The sequence below is a fragment of the Puma concolor genome, chromosome B1, assembly GCF_028749965.1.
Source record: "Puma concolor isolate L17-30 chromosome B1, mPumCon1.1.hap2, whole genome shotgun sequence".
In the NCBI taxonomy this organism is placed as follows: domain Eukaryota; kingdom Metazoa; phylum Chordata; class Mammalia; order Carnivora; family Felidae; genus Puma; species Puma concolor.
The window spans coordinates 207,487,836-207,509,814 of NC_141670.1; the positions used below are offsets into that span (position 1 = coordinate 207,487,836).

Consider the following 21,979-nt stretch of genomic DNA (forward strand, 5'->3'; position numbering starts at 1 on the left):
GGGGTTTGGAGGGAGCTGCAAGGATCTGCAGGTAGGGGCAAGAGACAGAGCCAGGGGTACTGCCCCAGGTCCTTGGGACGGTGGCTTTGAGTGGAGGAAGGAACACAGCCCCCTGGGCCCCCAGCCTCAGCCGGCCCGTGCCTCCACTCAGCAAGGGAACTGGGGCTAGCATGGCCCTGGCCACAGGGCAGGAGCAAAGCCACATCATTCTGGAACCTGAGGTCTAGGCCTCGGAGATTACCAGTGAACACTCGCTCCCAATTTCTAAAAAATTCACGAGTTACAGTAGGAAAAAGCTATCAAGAGAGGATGAGGAAAATGAAGAGTTTACCAGATACAAAATGCAAAATCACAGTGTTGTAACACGTCCAACAAAATAAGGATGTATTGAAATAAGGCCAAAGAAACAAAAGGGTCTAAAAAAGAATGAAAAATTTCCGGGCGGGGGGTGGGGGAGCAGACAAAACACAAAAACGCAGGAACGAAAATTCGAACTTTGACAGAATGAAGAGGCAGATCAGGTGGAGCACAGTGAAGGGAAAAATGAGAACAGAGGGTGCGGGAGGAGGAGCCCCGGGGGTGGGCACAGGGGACAGGGGTGGGGGGAGGACTGGCATGGGGGATGGGGGATGGCAGGGGAAGGGGCGGTTGGCCTGGGGGTGGAGCCAAAGGGGGAGGAGAGAATGGAGGTGGGGGAAGCCCGCCTGCCCCCAATCTGCCCAGCGTGGGGAAGGGAGAAGTGACGTGAGGAGTCCTGCGTGTGGCCCTGGTGCTCCCTGCCTCCACCCGTGCTCTCCCATGGAGACCCTGAATTCTGGAGGGGGCTCCGGCCAGGGTGGGACTCGTTCCACAGGGAGGGTGGCAGCGGGAGGCCGCAGCACCCGCCTGCGTAGGGCTGGATGAAGAGAGACCCTCTAGACAGGCATGCCACGGACCCCTTCCTCAGGCCTGGGTCCTTACCAGATGTCCAGGATGAGGAGTGTGGCCACGATGGCATAGACCCCGTCGCTGAAAGCCTCCACCCGCTCCTTGCTGAGAGGCTCATGCAGGTCAAATGTGAAGAACTCCACACTGTGAGCTGGGGGCTCTTGGGGGCCTGTGGATGTGCCAGGAGGGAGGAGCTGGCCAGGGGAGGGGACTCTGCAGGGACGCCTGGCCGTCACGGGCGCCTGGGCCCTTCCCATGCTCCACAGGCCTTGGGGAGCAGTGCCGAGGCCCCACACACCAGCCTGCCCGCACACCTACCCACAAGCCTGCCCTTGCACCAGCTGCAGGCCTTGCTGACGTAGGGGAGGAAGATGACCGTCGCCATCAGCAGGTACGACTGTATGAGACACAGACATGTCAGGAGGTGACGCTGCACCAGAAATCCCACCCAGAAGCCACCCGCTCCAAAGGGATGGCAGCACCCGCAACCTAAGAAACAGGTGAATTATACCTCATCAGGCTGAAAGCCGTGCGTGCATCCAAGAGCACTTCTCACACAACGGGAGAGCACACGGCAGCCCGCGTGGCAGAGGAGGACCTGGCGCCCAGCGCAGGTGGAAACTCCTCGCCTCCACGGCACAGAGACGACACCCAAGGAAAAGGGCTGGAGCAGACATTTCTCCAAAGAAGACGCCGTGGCCGACCCATGAACGAAAAGGTGCTCGGCGTCTCCGAGCCTCAGGGAAATGCAGAGCGGAACCAGGAGACCCCACGTCACACCCCGGGGGAAGACGGCCCTCAGAAAAGCGGGTCCACGGGCCTTGGAGAGGGTGTGGGGAAACTGGGAGCCCGCGCTCTGTCGGTGGGGACGTAAACTGGTGCCGCCGCTGCAGAAACAATGTGGCGGGTCCCCCAAAAATCAAACAGGGAGCCCCTGTGATCCGGTAAGCCCACGCCCGCCTCCCCCTGCGACCCAGCAAGCCCACGCCTGCCTCCCCCTGCCATCCAGCAAGCCCACGCCCACCTTCCCGAGACCCAGTAAGCCCACGCCTGCCTCCCCCTGCGACCCAGTAAGCCCACGTCCGCCTCCCCCTGCGACCCAGTAAGCCCACGCCTGCCTCCCCCTGCGACCCAGTAAGCCCACGCCTGCCTCCCCCTGCCATCCAGTAAGCCCACGCCCGCCTCCCCCTGCCATCCAGCAAGCCCACGCCCGCCTCCCCGAGACCCAGTAAGCCCACGCCTGCCTCCCCGTGACCCAGCAAGCCCACGCCTGCCTCCCCCTGCCATCCAGCAAGCCCACGCCCACCTTCCCGAGACCCAGTAAGCCCACGCCTGCCTCCCCCTGCGACCCAGTAAGCCCACGTCCGCCTCCCCCTGCGACCCAGTAAGCCCACGCCTGCCTCCCCCTGCCATCCAGTAAGCCCACGCCCGCCTCCCCCTGCCATCCAGTAAGCCCACGTCTGGCCCAGGTGTGAGCCCAGAAGAACTGAGAGCAGGGTCTCCAAGAGGTGTGTGCACCCCACGTTCACAGCAGCACTGTTCACATCAGCGAAGACGAGCAAGAACCCAGAGTCCGTCGACAGACGCGCGGGTGAGAAAACGTGGTCCAGCCAACGAGAGGAAGTCCTGACACTTGGGGCGACGTGAACCCACCTTGAAAACGTTATGTTGAACGAAAGAAGCCAGACATAAAAGCCTCGTGTTTTATGATTCCATTTACATGAATTACCCAGCACAGGCAGATCCACAGAGAGAGACGGAAAGTCGACTGGTGGCTTCCAGGCAGCAGGGGGGGGTGAGGGAAACATTCCAGAAGGAGGTGGAGGTGGCGGCTGCACGCGATGTGCACTCCATCGTTGCCGCTGGATGGTGTTTACAGGACACAGTGGCGTGGGCTTCACTGCACACACACCCCGTAATTTGAACAAGAAAGGCTGTAGGGCCAGGCGGCGTGTTCTGGGCTCTGGCAGCGCGAGCCCTCAAGGCTGGGGCAGACTGGCAGGTCCCACGAGGGCTCTGCTCACCCTGCGGCTGTGGTACCCACACAGCCGACACCCCTGCAGTGAGGCGCCTCCTCCTGCCACCACTGCCCCATTCCAGGCCTACGCTCAATGGGGGGCTCCCGCCCCTTCTGTCCTGCAAGCCAAGTACTTCAGGGTCACCTGACGTGGGGAGTACAATCAGGGAGACAGTGGCACACTGCAGACAGATGACGAAGGCCAGCATCACAGATCTGCTTACAGCCCCGACCACATCACTGAGCAGACACACTGAGGGACGGGCCTCCCGGGTGTGAAGCAGGTGGGAGGAGGCCAATCGGTGGGCAGGCCCTGCAGGATCAGCGGGAGGGAGCCACAGGGGAGGAGGAATCCCAATCTTGGGGGGGGGGAGGGGACAGAGAAATAACACAAGTGGCTTCTACTAGATGCTGGCATGAGGGGCCCAATGCAGAGGCCCCAGAACATCACCGCTGCAGGAAGGTAGCCACACCGGGATGGCCCGGGCCAGGGTGGTCAGAAGGGCTGGATCTAGAAGGTGAACCCAGCACAGCATCTGGCTGAGGGAGGTGGTGGCAAGGATGTCTAGGAGGATGGAGACCACGGGCTTCCTGGGGGGCAGGAAGCTTGCATGTGTTGTGTCACAGGTGGTGGCGGGCAATGGGGCTCCAGGTGAGGAGATGAGAGGGCAAAGGATCAGAGCCACACGGCAGGGGAAGAGGGAAGAAGGCAACAAGAGGAAGGCTGATGGGCAGGTGGGTGGGGGCGGACTGACAGCGGACTGTTCCATCACAGAGCGCCATGGCCTGAGCCTACCCTCGGAGGCCACTGGACCCGCTGGTCACTTGGGCCCCCCCCCAGCCCTCCATTTCCTGTTTGGTGGCTGAGGTGCCCCTCCCCCACTGTCATCATGGCATCAGGGCAAGGTCACTGTCTAGGCTCCTCATGTACCCAATGGACGCTGCCCACTCAGCCCAGGCTCCTGGTCCAGGCCCTGGCAGTGGGCACGGCCTGCCCTGGTCCTCAGCTCTGCTCGTCCCGACTGCCCATACCACACCCCAGCTGTCCCTCCACGCTCCATGCAATGACCTCCATCATCCTCAGCCCCTGACTTTGTCCAACCAACACCCGCTGTCGGCCACCATGAACGCGCAGCCGGGAGAGGCTGCCCCCCAGGACGTGTACGCGGCCTCGGGCCAGCTGCCCCTTATTCCTGTCCAGTGCGTCCCCCTTGCTGGCCCTGCCCTGCCCACCAGGAGCCACCCCACTGCAGGCCACAGCCAAGAACGCCCTGCCTGACTCCACCACCAGCACCCCCTCCCACCAGCACCCCCTTCAATTTACACACGCTCAAGACTAAGGAGACCAAGCAGAAGCCTGAGGCCTGCCCTCACCCCCCACACCTGCCTGTCTGCCTGCCTGCTTGCACACTGGCGTACCCCTCCCCCACCCGGCCTGCTTGGACCTGACCTCAGGGCGCCTGGGACGCTTAGCCCCCACCCCCAGCATGCAGACAACGCTCTGCAGTGGCCCTTGCCCGCCTATTTGTTTCAAACTTGGAATTCTCTTGAAATGTGCGCTAGACATCTAGAACATCAACCATTTCTTCATATTTACGACGCTCTGGTTCTGAAACCTCGCCATTCTTCACGAGCGCTCGGGGAAAGGCGGGAACCGTGCAGAAGCTTCCACCATCAACTCTGAAACAGCTGCTTGTCAGGATTTCTCTCAATTTCTGGAAGACGAAGCGTTGCTAGAACAATATTCCTGTTAAGCTGGCTGATGGCTACGGGCACCGGGGGCTCAGCTGGTTGAATGGCCAACTCTTGATCTTGCAGTTCGTGGGACGGAGCCCGCGTCGGGCTCTGCACAGACAGCATGGAGCCTGCTTGGGACTCACTCTCTCTCAAAATAAACATTAAAAAAAAAATTAGCCGAGGGGCACCTGGGTGGCTCAGTCGGTTGAGCATCTGACTTCTGCTCAGGTCATGATCTCACGATGCGTGGGTTCGAGCCCCACGTCGGGCTCTGTGCCGATAGCTCAACGCCTGGAGCCTGCTTCGGATTCTGTGTCTCCCTCTCTCTGCCCCTCCCCTGCTCACACTCCGTCTCTCTCTCTCAAAATAAATAAATGTTAAAAAAAATTAGCTGACAGGTAAAAGGCACTCGCCAACCTTGATTTCTGTGACTTGGCTGAGACAGCTCCAAGTTCTCGCATCCCCCGAAGTGTAGGGTGCGGAGTGGAGAGCACCGAAGACTGAACCAGAGATGTCCGTGTGAAGCATCCTGACCTCTGACCACACCTGGGTTTTCCTGAGACTCGGTAGCCAGTCCCCACCTGGGACCTTGGCTCTCCTCAGCCGGGCTGCACAATGGGGCTCCTTCTGCCAACAGCTTCGCCTCTGTTTTTTTCCACTTTTCAGTTTCCTTTAGTTCAGGAATTTTCTTTCTTTGCTTTTTCTTTGGGTGGCTCATACCCTCCACGCATGTCTTTAGGACAGGCACAGCTCTGTCCACTCTCCCACGTGCTCACTCGAGTTCACCAATGTTTTTCCTAAGGTGCTTCTTGCCTGCTGTCATGGCAACACTGCTAGGAACCTCCCCCCACCCCCCCCCCCACCCCGCCCCGGCTGGGGCAGTGTTGGCTGCCCTGGCAGCTTTGTGCAGACTCCGTACTCACCAAGAGAACAAGCACAGCCCAGACTCTGGGCACCTGTGTCTCTCGCCTCTGGTCTTAAAGCTCTGCCCACTTGGGGAAAACGTGGTGAGGCATGGCCCACCAGCTGCCCCCATCTGACCAGGCCTGGCTCTGACTGTGGTGCGCGTTCACCTGCAGAGCAAGTCCCCGCAGCAGGGGGGAGCGGGGGGAGGGCCCTTCCCTCCAGCTATGTTCCCTGACACCCTGGGCACCAGGCCACGTGCTGCCCGGTGCCCCTGGAGACTTTTGCACAGCTCTGTACCCCTCCCCGGTGATGCCTCCCCCGCCCCACCCTCTGGTGGCCATCTGCTCAGTGAGATGTCACCCCTGCCCACCCCCCTGCTTCCCCCACTCACCAAGGGGTAGAAAAACAGGGAGAAGCCAGCAGCAGCGAAACACAAGGCCGGGCCCCTGAGGACGATGCCCAGGATGTGCTGCCGATACAGGGTCCTGTGGGTGGAGCTCTCTATCTGGGGGTTCAGGAGGTGGGGGAAGTGGAACGCGTACACCACGATCAGCGCCTGTGGGAGCGGCAGGATGCAGGGCCCGGGCAGAGGCTTCTGGCCAGTAACCCCTCCCACCCGTGGACATGAACAGGCGCCCCAGGGGTGGGGACCCCAGAGAAGAAGGTTTGGCTGGGAGGCTCCCCACGGGGTGTCCCGGAGGGTGGGGAGAGGGGACAGGAGCCCCTGCTCTGCTCCTGGGGCCGTGTGGGGGGGTCTCCGGGACCCTGCCCCACCAGATGAGTGCCTCAGGACACTGGGAGGCCCCATGCCTCTCTCCCTCCATGTCGCTACGGAGTCCGGGCTCGGAAAGCCTCTGGATCTGTCCTGCTGCAGCCTGCGGCTGGGGGCCTCTGGCGGCCGCTCTGCACGGCTCTCGCTGCGGCCGACACGCCACATCCTACACGTGTGCACAGTGTGTGCTCCAGGAAAACAAGTGTATGGGGAGGGGGAGGCGGGCTGGGGTGTCCTACCTGCACGGCCCCGATGGCGATCACACACATACAGAACAAGAAGATGCCCAGAGGCACCTCCGGGAAGGTCACCATCAAGGAAAACTGCAGCCAAAGAGACAAGACAAAACCAGGCTGTGCAGGGCCCTGCTGTGCCTGAGGCACGCCGCGCACTCAGTGACAGAGCGGTCCGGGTGGTGGCAGACCCGGAGCAACCCACAGAATGCTTTGAGCCTTTAAAGCTGCAACGTTCTCACTTTCACGAAGGATGCTCTGACGCACGGCCCTGCATGCCCAGACCACTGTTCCGTCGGGACTGACAGGGAGTGCGGGCAGGCGCGAACAGGGGGAGGCCAGGCTGTGGAAGAGCCCCTGGGGGAGGCGATGTGGGGGCCGCAAGTTGGGGAGGAACCCGGGACGGCAGGAGGCGGTGAGGTGGGGGCCGTGCAGGGGCCGGGGGCAGGGGTGTGGAAGCGATGCCGCTCGCTGGACCCTCAGAGGCCAAGCTGGTGTCTCTGCCATCGTAGTCCCTGCTGGGGGCCCCTGGAAGCCTCTCCCCCTTCAAACGGCCTGGAGACCCCAGGTGTGTCCCACCCCTAGAGCAGACCCGACTGCCACTGGCTCCCCTGGAACTTTCTCTCCTCTTTGCAACTCTGTGGTCGGGCCTTGGGCCACCCGGCTGGTCTGAGAGTTTCTGAGGAGGGAGCATCCCGGGTCGAGTGCCCTTGCCCAGGGGAGGGCAGGCTGGACCCAGGGGGCAACTGCAGGTACTTACAGTGAAAGGTAGGAAAGTGATGGTCATCATGCAGGCCTAGGAAGGAGGAGGAAGGAGAGAGCTGAGGGTTAAGGAGGGAAGGCAGGCAGGCCACCCCAGGTGTCCTGCAGGCCCTGCCGCCCAGGGGGACCTCTGGCAGTGCCGCCGCCCCAGAGGCAGATCACTGTATGACTCCTAGACCCCAAGGAAGCTCAGCTCATGCCCTCACGGTGGAACAGAGGGGAGGGGGCCCATCTGTCAGCAGTGCCTGTGGGAGGATGTGTGAGGAGTCCAGGAGTGGGGGGCGGGGGGGTGCCCAGGCTCTCAACACCAGAGGCTCTAGAGGCTGAGCACTTCTTTCCCTTCTCCGGGGAACACAGGATTACAAACATAATCGTTTCTCAAGAAATGAAAACGACTCACCAGGTTGAGCAAGGCAAGTGTGTCGTCTATCTTCCCAACAACCTGGAACAATCTAAACAACGTAAGGAAAACAGAAAGACATGCCATCAATCAGGTGGCTCTAATAGCATCACACGTTCCAGCATCTGAGGATTAGAAAGATCATTAAAAATGTCATTTTTAATCGAATTTAAGATACTACCCAGCGTACAAAGTTTGGAAGAGACTGAAAATACAAAGAAGAAAACCCAAGTTCCCTAGAAATCACACTGTTCGCATTTCCACGAACTTTTCTGAGTCGACGTGCATGGCTTCAGAGCTGGGATCAATGTGTACAAACCAACGAGGCACGTGGTGGCTCTGGGGACAGTGTCTTCAGAGCCTGTGGAGCAGAGGACGCCCCCCCCCCCAGGAGGTGTCCCAAGTGCTCTGGGGTGTCCCTTGGCTGCCTGGGAGACTGGAAACCGGCAGGGGAGTCCTTCTTCTGGTCTTGTGCCCAAAGGCCACTTCTAAAAAAGGAAATCCTTCCAAGGATGTTATACACTTAACCTACTGAAACAGCCTAATTAACAGACAGATGGTTCTTATTTCAAGGCAGGAAATCATGAGCAGAAAACTAAACACAGAGAACATGAGCAGAGCTCACCAAGGGTCAATGCAGGAGCTAGAAACAAAAATCTTTTTCCCTGCTGTCCTTGCCCTCCATGGAGTCCCCCTCCGAGGGGTCAGAGGACAAGGCCTTCTCCTGGGCAGGGCTCAGTGGGCCTCAATCCCCCCACCTGGGAGATCTGCATCTGGCCAGGGCTGGCTCTGGGGTCCTGCACTCCCCTACAGTCAGAGAAAGGGGTCATATCCCCCATGGACAGCGGCCCCACCTGCAACCCACTGAGCCTGGGGGAGATGGGCCCAGCCACCAGGGTCCTAGGTGGATCTGTGCCCACTCTGGGAACTCTGGCAGCAGGATGTGGCCTTTGACGAGCCAGTGCACAAACAAGGTGCTGTGTGGCCCTGTCTGTGCCGCTGGAGTGACAGGGAGCTCAGCCATATCAGCCACAAGCAGGACCAGGCAGAGTGGCCGTGGCCCCCCTCTTCACTCTGTGTGGACAGGGGAGCCCCCAAGCCTTTACAAAGGGCCAACCGTCCCTACCAGAAACGGTCATTTTGCTAAAAGCAGGTGTGTAACGTAGTATTAAAAAAAAAATGTTTTTTAAACGTTTATTTATTTTGAGAGAGCGTGAGCAGGGGAAGGGCAGACAGAGAGGGAGAGGCACAGAGAATCCCAAGGAGACTCTGTGCTGTCAGCGTGAGCGTGACTCGGGGCTCAAACTCAAGAACCGTGAGATCGTGACCTGAGCTGAAATCAAGAGCTGGACGCTCAACCGACTGAGCCGTCCAGGCGCCCCTAAAATGTCAGACGTTTTTACTGCCAGCGCCAGTGTGTGGACAGCTCCCAGGTCTCCCTGTGTACCCACCGTCCCCCAAGCAGGGGCATTTCCTCAGCAAGGGCTCGCACCATACCCCAACCCTCTCCCCGGGAGCCTGCCTGCCTGGGTTGGGGGTTAGGGGTCCCCTGCAGCTTGGGGCCCTGTTCCTGTCAGACCCTCAGGAACCTTCTCCTTCTTAAGAGAAAGCTCTGGCTTGGGAGCGTGCACCCTGCAGCCTCTTCCTCCTTGCTGGAGCCCCAGGACCGGGCAGAGGGACCTGAGCACAGTGCTGCGGCGTTGCAGGGGTGCACGGGGCAGTCAGCGTGCAGTCCTTTCCCTGCCCGGTCCTGTGTGCGTGCCCACGCAAGTGTGTTATCCTGTGTCATCATCCCAGGCCCTGTTGTCACATGGAGAGGAGGGTGCAGAGGCCTGCAGCCAGAATCTGGGGTGAAGTGGGGCCTGCTGACTCAGGAAATGAGGGAGGGGCCACCAGACACCCTGAGAATGGGCGTCTTATCGGTGCCCTGAGCACACGCCTGCTGCCATGCTGACCCCAGACAGGTTGGGGCCTGCACCCTCTGGGCACACGCACTGAGTGAGCCACAGACATGTGGACCTCAGCCCAGAAAAAGCCCCCAGCCTGACTCTGTACCTTGTATGTGCTGCCCAGGCCACAGTCACAATGAGAAACGTCATCAGGTAGACAGCAATCCTGGTTGCTAGAAGTCTCTGTATACTTTTGTCAAACTGGAGGAACAGAAAAGCATCACCATCAGAGACCACTTCAGTTCATGGCAGCCGGCGGCCCCGTCCAAGGTGCCGAGTCCCCAAGGCCTCTGAAGGGTCTGGCGGTTCCCACCTCCCCTTCTGGTTCAGCCTCTACCCCAGCCCACCCTGAGGCTCCTCTTCTGGGTAGCCTCCCCGCCTCCCCGCTGCACAGCACCAATGCCCCGTGTCCTGTCGTGCGTATCTGGGGATGCCCCGTGTCCCGTCGTGCGTATCTGGGGATGCCCCGTGTCCCGTCGTGCATATTGGGGGATGCCCTGCATCCTGCTGTGCGTATCTGGGGACCTGGTGTGGAGCTCCCGACGCGCCAGCTCTCGGGGCAGAGAGTCTTTGCCGGGCACTCCTGGGCCAGCACAGGGCACCAAGCGCACTGCAGGTAACCAATTCTGAAACAGCTGTGAAGCCTGGTGAGGTCGAGGTGCGCCTCGCCCCGGTCAGAAGGGACTCACAGGTGCAGTGGGGAAACAGAACCGGGCTCAACACAAAGCTGGGACCCTTGGAATCGCAAGATGGGATGTGATGCTTTGTCAGCAAAAGCTCAAAGTGGAAAACTGACCGTGTCACCACTTTTGCTGGTTTTCTACTTGCATCAGGGGGTCTCACCCAGGACCCCACTATCTCACCGAGGACTCACAGCTTTTGACTTGCTGGGTTTCCCGCCCTTGACTAGTCTTTCCCTCCACATGGGGAGGAGTGCCTGCTGGCTGACACCTCCTTACGGCCCTGGGCTCCCAGAAGGAGTCCCCGGACCACTGCACCACCTTCTGGCTCGGTTCGTGCACACGGAGACCTCACAACAAGGTGCCGCTCTCCAAGAAGACAGGCCCAGTGCAGACAACTGGGGACAGTTTGTCCAGACACCTCCCCGTGTCACCTCCCGGCATCTCCTGCTCGCACAGCCATACCCCTTGTGACAGTGGCAGCACTGAGGTCTCCGACCTGGCACGAGTGTCCTCCAGAGGGGTTCTGGAGCTGGTGCAGTCAGGCGGGTGCCCCGGCACTCCCTCCCCCCAGCTGCTGTCTGGGTGCTGGCTGCTGGTTCCAGGCTAGACCCGCATTCCCATTTCCTTCTCCTCAAGACCCTACCAGGGGTGCCGTCGCCTTCCCACACATGACGCGGCTCTTTTGACTCCCAACAGCACCCCGGCTAAGCGGGCCAGCCCCGGAGTCCAGCGCCCAGCTGTGCTGCGGGGCCTGACAGACCCAGCACCTCACATCCTCCGTCCCCTGAGACTGAACAACACCCCCGTCCACTGAGGGGCTGAGCGAGGCACACTGGCGCACGCATGATGCCCAGGGACTTTCAGGCATCTTCCCAAATCTGAGGGAATACGCCACCACCTAACTTACAGGACAGAGATGTTCCAAGTTGGCTATAAAGGGGAAACTGCTTCAGAGAACCTGTTTCCCACTTACTTCATGAGAAAAACCCCGTGTCCCTGTGCTTCAGGGAGGCCCGGCTGGGAGCATCTCCCCTTGCCCCCTGAACGTGTAGGAGGGATGCTCCGGGGGTGACAGGGTACAGGTCTCCATGCCAACCAGAAGCTTGTTGGGCTGCCGGACCTTCCGTCCTCAGCCGACCCCTAAGCTCACTTCAAGGGCACTGCCTCTGTCTGCAGGCCAAGGTTAGGGCCGACCAGGGCTGCTGAGGGAAGAAGACCTGGTCCCACCCCTCCCAGCCAGGCACGTCTTGGGTGGAGCCTAGAAGTGGGCTCGTGGACCGAGTCTTCTGTAAGCTCACCCTCGATGCCGCAGACCACCGTTCCCAAGTACCTGTTCTGGGGAGATCTCCGTGTGGGTCACAGGCAGGATCTACGAAAGCAAACACACAAAAAGAGCCATGGGACATTGCTTGGGCTGTGCAGAGACCACCCCTTGAATGACGTGGTGTCGGGGACTCGGGCCAGTGCTGGACTGCTTCCCCCACCCGTCCAGCTGCCCAAATGGCTGATGGACCCCAGGACACTGCCGAGACAGGGCAGGGTCTATGCTGGGCTGAGCTCTACCAGAAGGTTGTCTGGAGAGGGTGTGGCCAGGGGCCCTGATGGGAGAGGAGGCTTGGGGGTGGGGGGGCGCGGCACACGGACCATCACAGTGGCGATGATGGACAGGAGCGCATCACTGAAGCTGAGCATGCGTTGTGAGTGCTGGATCCCGTCGGCGGTGTCCTCGCCCCCTGTGCCTGTGGGGGAGTCTCCCTGTGTGCGGCGGGCCGGCTCTGGGGTCTGCGGCCCGGACATGGTGGGGCCTGGGAAGAAGCACAGGTCTGAGCAGGCCAGAGTGCTCCTGGGGGGCCTACCCCTGCCAGCTTCAGTGGTGGCAGACACAGGGCGGACCCGTGGCCGGAAGGACCCACCCCGAGGGGCAGGAAGGGTCCCTGCCATGCTGTCCTCTCCCAGGAACCCCGGTATTTCCAGCTGGCAGGAAGAGCACCTCCTCACTGCTGAGCACTGTCATCTGGGAGCCATGCTCTGTGCCTGTCCCCCCCAGAAGTGGGAGAAACGAGAAGGCACACACACATGATGGGTGTTCCATCCGCTGTGTCACCGCCTGAAACCCCTGACCCCAACACCAGACACCGTGCCGTTAGACACTTTCGTCCTAAACATGGGGTGTTCTCCCATCTAAGTACCAACCAGACCCAACCCTGCTTAGCTTCCGAGACCAGGCGAGACTGGGTACGTTCGGGGTGGTATGGCCGTAGGCCAAACGCAGGATGTTCTATGGGACCAAGTCCCTGAGGCTTGCACTGAGACAAAGTGCCAGCCCTCACCATGACAAGACAGAACAAAAACACACCCCACCCCCAGAACCAGATAAAGAAGGCTCACTGGCAATTTCTGGGCAGGAGAAACAAAGTGTGAATAAACAGAAAGGATATTCAGCTTCATTGTCAACCGGGGAAAGGCAAGTGAGAACAATGAGGTACCACTAAGGTCCGCAGAAGTCCACCAAGAGTGGCGAGGCCATGAGGACACAGGCTTGGGCAGGGGTGGAGACCACACCGCGACATGTACACCCACAAGGTGGCAGCTGCATTTCTAGGTGTAGCCTCTAGGAAACGGATGCACACGAGTGTGCCGGTGTGTAGTTTATTTTAATGTGTCACCCAGCCTATTATTGAACGCTAAACGAATTGTTAAAAAGTGCTACGAAGTGAACGTTTGTGTCCCCCAAAGCCCTATGTGGAAGCCCTACCCACCCCATGGGGTGGCGCCAGCAGGGGGGCCTTTGGGGGGGATGAGGTTAGATGAGGTCATGAGGGTGGGGCCCCAAGATGGCACGGGTGTCCTCACAGATTTGGGGGAGAGGGGACAGGTGTCTCTGTCTTCTGTGAGGACACAGCGAGAAGGTGGCCGTCTGCAGGCAGCCACCTTGACCTCAGACTTCCAGCCTCCAGAACTGTGAGAACGAAATGTCCGTCGTGTAAGGCTCCAGCCTGTGGGCTTTTGTGAGGGCGGCCCGAGCGACCGACACAGGAAGTGAAGTGAAACAAAGCTACGTGTATAAAACTCAGAAACGCGATGTTGAGAGGAATAAATGATGCCGCAAGAAGATACACATACTATTATACCACTTATGTAAACGTTTAAAACACACAGACCATCTGCTCCCCTTGTGATCACACACACGCACAGTAAGACGATGGAAACATACGCAATAACAGCACTCACCAGCTCAGGACAGCCCTGTGATCACCTGGGCGGGGGCGGGGGGTGGGATTGCGGGGGGCTGGGCTGGGAACCGGGCTGCAGCCGCATCAAGAAGGCATCTGTCACTTTACTCGCTGCTTACAGCTTACACACAGTAGAGGGCACCCCTTCTGGGGTGCAGTTCTACCAACCGTTGACAACTGCACACAGGTGTGTAACCAGGACCTCAATCACAAAGCAGCTCTGTCCCCAAGCAGGCCCTCTGCGGTCCAGCCTTCCTTTCCTCCACCCCAAACCCTGGCCACCACTGTGCTTCCTGCTACCGTCAGCAGTAGTGACCCAGTAATGGGACAATAATCTGCCCTTTCCAGACTGTCCCAGAAACAGACTCACAATCCACGGAATCTTGGGAGTCTGGCTTCTTTCACTTAGCATGATGCACTTGGGATTCACCCGTTTTGGGGGAGCACTGACATTTTTTTTATTGCTGTGTAGTTAATGCTACTGTATGGATACACCCCTCTGTTCATCCAATCACTAGCTAGAAACGTGGGTTATTTCCAGTTTGGGGTGGCTATGCATAAAGGCACTGTAAATATTTGCACAGAGCCATTTGCGAAACATGTTTTTATTTCTCTTGAGTAAGCACCTCAGAATGTGTCTGCTGGGTAAACCGAGAGCCTGTACCATTTGCACCCCCTACTGGCAGCACATGAAACTGCAACTTGTCCTCATTCTCCCCGGCGCTTAGTTTGGTAGTTTTTATTTCATTATTTTTTTAACTTTTTTTTTTTTTAAATTAGAGAGAGAAAGAGAGAGCCAGCACACGCGAGCATGGGGGAGAGAGGCAGAGGAGACAAAATCCCAAGCAGGCTACACTCAGCGCAGAGCCTGACACAGAGCTCGATCCCACGACCCTGGGATCATGACCTGAGCCGAAATCAAGAGCTGGACACTCAACTAAGCCACCCAAGCACCCCTAGTTTGGTAGGATTAAAAAAAAGTTAAGCTCTTGAGTGGCTCAGTTGGTTGGGCGTCCGAGTTCGGCCTAGGTCATGATCTTGTCATTCCCGAGCTCCAGCCCTTGTCGGGCTCTATGCCTGGAGACTGCTTTGGATTCTGTGTTTCCCTTTCCCTCTCTCCACCCCTCCCCCACTCACATGCGCTCCCATGCTCTCTCTCAAAAATAAACATGAAAAATTTTTTAAAAATTAACCTTTTATTTTAGTTGTACTAAAAATGTGTATTATACCTTGTGTGGCATTTTCCTACTAATTGGGCATTTTCATGTGCCTTTTATCTGTGTATATTTTTGTTAGAATCTTTTGTTCATTTTGGGGGGAAGTTATTTGTGTTAGTATTGAGTTTTGAGAGTTCTTTTTTTTTTATTTTTTTTTTAACGTTTATTTATTTTGGGGACAGAGACAGACAGAGCATGAATGGGGGAGGGGCAGAGAGAGAGGGAGACACAGAATCGGAAGCGGGGTCCAGGCTCTGAGCCATCAGCCCAGAGCCTGATGCAGGGCTCGAACTCACGGACCGCGAGATCGTGACCTGAGCTGAAGTCGGACGCTTAACCGACTGAGCCACCCAGGCGCCCTGAGAGTTCTTTATACATTCTGGTTAAAAGTTCTTTGTTAGATATGTAACTGGCAAATATTTGTTCACGGCCTGTGGCTTGTCTTCCATTCCCTTACCAATTTTTAAAACAGAAGTTTTATATTTTGATAAAGTCCAATTCATCAATTGTTCTTTCATGGATCATTCTTTTGATGTCATATCTAACAATGCTTTGCTTAACTCAAGATGACAAAGATTTCCTTATTTCTTCTAGAAGTTTTAGTGTTTTAGGTTTTAATTTCAGTGTACGACAGATTTGGGGTTAATATTTTTCAAGTTTAATTATATATTTTGAGACAGAGAGAAAGCACGAGTGGGGCAGGGGCAGAGAGAGAGAGGGAGGGAGAAGATCCCAAGCAGACCTTGAACTCACAAACCATGAGATCATGACCTGGGCCGAAGTCAGATGCTTAACCGACTGAGCCCCCCAGGAGCCCCCAGCTTCATATTAAATCCCCAAATCTGGTAGAGTGAGTCTTCCAGCTTCGGTCTTCTTTTTCAAAATTGTTCTGATATTTTAGTTCTCTTTCGTTCACATGCTTCTGCTCACTGGGCCCCTTTTCACGGTTCCTCTAGGCAAAAAGATGGCAGTTTTTCCGAGTGTTTGCTGTCTATGCAGCAGCAGCAACTCTCACAGCACAGCCCAACAGCGGGTGGCCGGCCTAGGGCCAAAGCCATGGGGAAAAGAGACTGAAAAGTAGAAAACTCACACTTGTGTGGGTCACTGCTCCAAGTTTCAACTACCCTCACCAATCTATCTGCACTCCATAGTTTTTCTTTTAGTATTTTGTCCAGGTTTTTACCTGTAATCAGCAGGAGAGAAAGCCTGTAGGTGGCTTATTCTGTCACGGCCAGCACTGAACTCTTAACACCTTACTTTTCAAAAGGGAGGGGGAAGAAAGAGGAGAGGGCAGAGGAAAGGGGGTTGGCAAGGAGAAAAATCTGTGCTGAAAAAATAAGAGAAAAAGTAACATGTGTTTCTTTAGGCACTAATTTTGGGAAACATGTCCATTACATTGTTTTTTAGATATTTTTGTATGTTTAAATTTTCTCAAATATTTTTTTTAAAACCAGTAAATATTGAATATAGACACAAAAATTCTCAACAAAATGTGAACAAATGGAATCCAGCAATGTATTAAAAGGATTATATACCATGACCAAGTGGGATTTATTCCAATAATGCAAGGCTGGTTTAAAATATAAAATTAACGACTGTAATATACCACATCAAAGGAACCAAAGACAAAAACTACACAATCATCTCAATAGATGCAGAAAAAGCATTTGACAAAATCCAACACCTCTTCATGATAAAAACATTCAACAAATTAGGAATGGAAGTAAACTCTGTCAACCTAATAGATGGCATCTCCAGAAAACCCGCAGTTAACGTCACACTCAACAGCGGAAGACTGACCACGGCCTGCCCGCAATCAGGGACGAGACAACATGGTTCAACAGAATGCTGCCAAGGTTCTAGCCATTTCTTAGGCAAGAAAATGAAATAGAAGGCATATACATTGGGAAGGAAGAAGCAAAACTATCTCTATTTGCAGAGGGTATGATTTTGCACAAAGAAAATCCTAAGGAATCCCTACAAGAAAACTATTAGATCAAATAAATGGCTTCAGGAAGGTTACAGCAAACAATATACAAATACCAACTGCATTTCTACACACTAGAAATGTATACAACCAGTCTGAGAATAAACTTAGGAAAACAATTACATTTATAATAGCATCAAAAATAGTAAAGAAATGAACAAAGGAAGCACAGAATATTGTTGAAAGAGATTAAAGAAAACTTAAATAAATAGAAATATATCCTCTGTTCATGGACTGGAAGACTTAATATTGTTAAGATGGCAATACTCCCCAAATTGATGTACAGATTAATTGCAGTCCCTACCAAAATTCCAACTACCTTCTACACGGAATTGACAAGCTGACCTTAAAATTCACATGGAAATTTGAGGAACCTTTGGCTATTTATGGCATAGCCAAAACAAGAAGAATAAAGTTGGAGGGCTCCCATTCTCAATTTCAAAACTTACTACAAAGCTCTGGTAATCAACACGGGGCAGAACCGGCATAGAACACAGATTAATGGGCAGAGCTGAGAGTTCAGAAATAAACCACTCCATTTATGGTCAACTGGTGTTTGATAAGGCTGTCAAGACCACTCAATGGGGAAAGAACAATCTTTTCAACAAACGGTGCTGGGATAACTGGATATCCACATGTGAAAGAATGAATTTGGATCCTACCTCATACCACACACACAAATTAATTAAAAATGAATCAAAGACCTTAATATAAGAGCTAAAACCTGGAGAGAAAATCTTCATGGCCTTGCACTTGGCAAAGGACTCTTAAATATGACACCAAAAGTACAAACAACAAGAAAAATAGAAATTGGAGTTCATCAAAATTTTTACTTTTCTTCCTCAAAGGACACTATTAAAGAAATCAAAAAGACGAGTGGCGCCTGGGTGGCTCAGTTGGTTAAGCGTCCAGCTTCCACTCAGGTCATGATCTCACGGTCTGTGAGTTTGAGCCCCGCATCGGGCTCTGTGCTGACAGCTCAGAGCCTGGAGCCTGCTTCGGATTCTTTGTCTCCCTCTCTCTCTGCCCCTCCCTGCTCACACTCTCTCTCTCTCTCTCTCAAAAATAAATAAACGTTAAAAAAAAAACACCCAAAAAATAAATTGAAAAGATGATCCACAGAATGGGAGAAAATATTTACAAATCGTATATTTGATAAAAGTTTAGCATCTAAAATATATAAAGAACCCTTAAATTTCAACAGTAAAAAGACAACCCAATTCAAAAAATGGGCAAAGGATGTGAATACACATTTCTCCAAAGAGGATATACTAGCCAATAAGAACATGAAAAGATGTTCAACATTAGTAAGTTGTAGTAAAGTAAATCAAAGTCATGAGATAATCATCCTCTAGGATGGCTATAATAAAAATAAATAATGAAAATTAAGAAGGGCTGGGAGGATGTGGTGACATTGGAACCTCTGCATACTTGTGTTGGGAATGTAAAATGGTGCAGCCGCTATGGAAAATAGTCTGGGTCCTCCAAAACTTAAACATAGAATTACCATATGATTCAGTGATTCCACTTCTGAGTATATGCTCAAAAGAATTAAAGGCAGAGACTTGAACATACATTTGTACACCAACGTTTATAGCAGTGTATTTGCAACAGTCAAAAGGCAGAAGCAACCCAAGTGCTTATCTACAATGAGCATCTAAACACAATGTGGTATATCCGCACATACAACATAATATTACTCAGTCTTAAAAATGAAAGAAATTCTCATGTTACAATATGGATGAGGCTTGACATTATGCTAAGAGAAATAAGTCACTCACAAAAGGATGTGAGATCCTGTTTACACAAGGTCTAGAGTAGTCAGATTCATAGAGACAAAGTGGAATGGTGATTGCCAGAGGCTGGGTGGGGCAGGAGGAAGATAGTTACCGTGTAATAGGAACAGTTTTCGTTTTGCAAGATGAAGAATTCTATGCATGGATGGTGGGGATAGTTGCACAACCATGTGGATGTACTTAATTTCACTGAACTGTACTCTTACAAATGGTTAAGATGGTAAATTTTATCATGTGTATTTTACCAAGGTTAAAAAAAACCTAGTGCCTAGCATAAGTGCTCAAAACATGTTACTTTTGTCACACGCAAGTTTTTAAGACTCCTGATAATAAAAGAAAAAATACAAGACAAAGCAGAGGAGCATGGAGTTGAGGGATTTTTTTTTTTTTTAAGTAGGCTTCACTCCCAGTGTGGAGCCCAACGTGAGGCTTGAACTCATGATCCCGAGATCAACTGACTGAGCCACCCAGGCGCCCCCGTGAATTTTTTTTTAAGACAGAAAAGACTAAAGAATTTTAAAATCCTATGGGAATAGGAGAAGCTGAAATTTCATGTGATAGGAGGTAACTGAAGGCTTACAGCCCTGTAGGGCATTATGCACTGTGCTAAGCGCTGCAGGCAGAGATAAAAAGGACAATCAGCCAACAGGGCAGGAGACGAGCACATTAGGGTGCCATGGGAGCATGGAGTCTGGGAAAGCTCACAGAATGGGACATGCTAGAGCTGAGTCTGCAAATATTGATGACAAATGACAACAATGAGAGTGACATTTATCAATTACTATGTGCCAAGACTTGTCCCATGTACTTTGTATGTAGAAGCTTTTAATCCTCAAACAATGCTGTAAGAATTATTGAAAGACAAAAAGGAACTGGGGACAGCTTGGTGTGCAGCCAAGTGCAGAGTTTGGTAAGGTTGGAGCACCAAACTCAAACTAGGAGAAGCACCTGAAGTACGTTAGGACTAAATCCCAGACTCGTGTGTGCCTGTTCAGGAGTGCAGAAATTACCGTGAAGATTATGCACAGATTATGTGCTTTCCTTATATGTCTGCTGTATATATACGTTCTGGGTATATCCACACGTATGCACACACGTATGCAAGATGTAGGTAAAGTTTATGCATTCCGGATACAAGTCCATTCTGTGATTTGTAAATACTTTCTCCGTTCTGGGTGGTCTTTTCATTCTCACGACACTATCCACACATGTATGTATTTATATATGTTTACATATATGTATTAAATTTATAGGTTACTTAAAAACATATTTAAGTACACTCCACATGCAATGTGGGGCTTGAACTCACGACCCTAAGATCAAGAGTCACAGGCTCCACAGACTGAGCCAGCTGGGTGCTCCTCATGGGCTGTGTTTTTGAGTAGTTTTAGATTCGTAGAGAAGTTGAGCGGAGAGCAGAGTTCCCATATATGCCCTCATCACCCCCCCTCCAGTTTCCCGTTATTAACATCTCCCATTCGCGCGGTGCAGCTGGTGCAGCTGATGAGCCAATACTGACACCCCAGCAGCCTAAGTGCATACCTCACAATGGGGCTCACTTCGTGTCGCAGTTCTACGGGTTTTGACCACATAGGACTTGTATCCACCATTATAGCACCATTCAGAAGCTTCACTGCCCCGGAAATCCTGTCCTGCCCTAGTCACCCCTCCCTGCCCCAGAAGCCCCTGGCAACCACTCATCTTTTTTGTCCCCATAGTTTTCCCTTTTCCAGAGTGTCCTGTAGTTGGAACCATACACTGTGGGGCCTTCTCAGTCTGACTGTGTTCACCTACTTAAGAATGTCTTCACTATATTTTGAACTTTTTACTTTTGATTAAGTCCAGGTTAACTGTTTCAACTGTGCTTTAGTATCGTATAAAAATTCTCATACATCTTTTTAGAAATGTTATGGTTTCAGGTTTTACATTTAGATTTATGACGCTTTGAGTTAATTTTTGCATAATGCAAGATAACGGATTAACAATTTTTTTTTCAACGTTTTTTATTTTATTTTTGGGACAGAGAGAGACAGAGCATGAACGGGGGAGGGGCAGAGAGAGAGGGAGACACAGAATCGGAAACAGGCTCCAGGCTCTGAGCCATCAGCCCAGAGCCTGACGCGGGGCTCGAACTCACGGACCGCGAGATCGTGACCTGGCTGAAGTCGGACGCTTAACCGACTGCGCCACCCAGGCGCCCCAATGGATTAACAATTTTTAACATACAATATCCAATTTTTTCAGCATCATTTTTTGAAAAGACTCCCTTTCCTTCAATTACTTTTATTCCTTTATCAAAAATCAATTGACCTTGGGGCACCTGGGGGGCTTTGTCAGTTGAGCATCCAACTTGATATTGGCTCAGGTTGTCATCTCGTAGTCATGAGATCGAGCCCCGTGTGGAGCCCTGCGTGGAGCAGGAAGCCTCCTTGAGATTTGCTCTCTGCCCCTCTCCCTTCAAAATAAATAAACATCTTAAAAAATCAATCGACCTTATATACACTTGTGGGCCAATTTCTGACTATTCTGTTGCATTGACCTACTTACGTATCTTTTTTTTTTTTTTAACGTTTATTTATTTTTGAGACAGAGAGAGACACAGCATGAACGGGGGAGGGGCAGAGAGAGAGGGAGACACAGAATTGGAAGCAAGCTCCAGGCTCTGAGCCATCAGCCCAGAGCCCGACGCGGGGCTCGAACTTGCGGACCGCGAGATCGTGACCTGAGCCGAAGTCGGACGCTCAACCGACTGAGCCACCCAGGTGCCCCTGACCTACTTACGTATCTTAACACCACACTACTTTGATTACTGTGGCTTTATAAAAAGTATTGAAGTTAGGCAATGAAAGTCACATGATTTGAGGGGCGCTTGGGTGGCTCAGTCGGTTAAAGCATCTGACTTTGGCTCAGGTCATGATCTCGTGGTTCATGGGTTCAAGCCCCGCATCGGGCTCTGTGCTGCCAGCTGAGAGCCTGGAGCCTGCTTCGGATTCTGTGTCTCCCTCTCTCTCTCTGCCCCTCCCCTGCTCATGCTCTGTCTCTCTCTGTCTCTCAAAAATAAAAACATTAAAAAAAAAAGTCACAAGATTTGAACAAAGGTTCAAACTTGACTATTCTCCCTCCTCTGCAGTTCCAAATGAATTTTAGAAGCAGTGTGCCAATCTTTACAAGAAGTCTGATGGGATTCCGACAGCAATTACACTGAATCTATAATCAATCTGAGAAGAATCAGTCTGAACAATACTGAATCTCCCACTTTATGAATATGGTATACTCTCTCCATTTATTAAGGTGTTTCTCAGTCAAGTTTTTTAGTTTTCAGTGCACAAGTCTTATGTATCTTTTTTCAGATTTATCCCA

The 21,979-nt window shown here is 53.2% G+C and overlaps 1 protein-coding gene and 1 non-coding gene across 4 annotated transcripts in view; one reads left to right on the forward strand and one right to left on the reverse strand.

Moving 5' to 3' along the window:
• TMEM175 (transmembrane protein 175) overlaps window positions 1–21,979 on the reverse strand; it is a 29,371-nt gene that overhangs the window by 2,145 nt on the left and 5,247 nt on the right. The window contains exons 2-10 of one of the 3 annotated variants that reach the window (XM_086705684.1): window positions 12,031–12,191; window positions 11,717–11,755; window positions 9,810–9,904; window positions 7,755–7,806; window positions 7,353–7,388; window positions 6,599–6,682; window positions 5,979–6,143; window positions 1,246–1,324; window positions 961–1,096 (exon numbers count right to left, since the gene is read on the reverse strand). In XM_086705684.1, coding sequence (XP_086561810.1) covers window positions 961–1,096; window positions 1,246–1,324; window positions 5,979–6,143; window positions 6,599–6,682; window positions 7,353–7,388; window positions 7,755–7,806; window positions 9,810–9,904; window positions 11,717–11,755; window positions 12,031–12,183 — 839 coding nt within the window. In that variant the 5' untranslated portion in view covers window positions 12,184–12,191. Of the gene's footprint in view, window positions 1–960; window positions 1,097–1,245; window positions 1,325–2,616; window positions 3,304–5,978; window positions 6,144–6,598; window positions 6,683–7,352; window positions 7,389–7,754; window positions 7,807–9,809; window positions 9,905–11,716; window positions 11,756–12,030; window positions 12,192–21,979 lie in introns of those variants that run through there. The other 2 variants (XM_086705685.1, XM_086705686.1) reach the window with 2 other exon arrangements.
• Window positions 4,868–4,952, forward strand: TRNAR-UCU (transfer RNA arginine (anticodon UCU)). The gene has a single exon. It is a non-coding gene; the product is annotated as a tRNA-Arg (tRNA).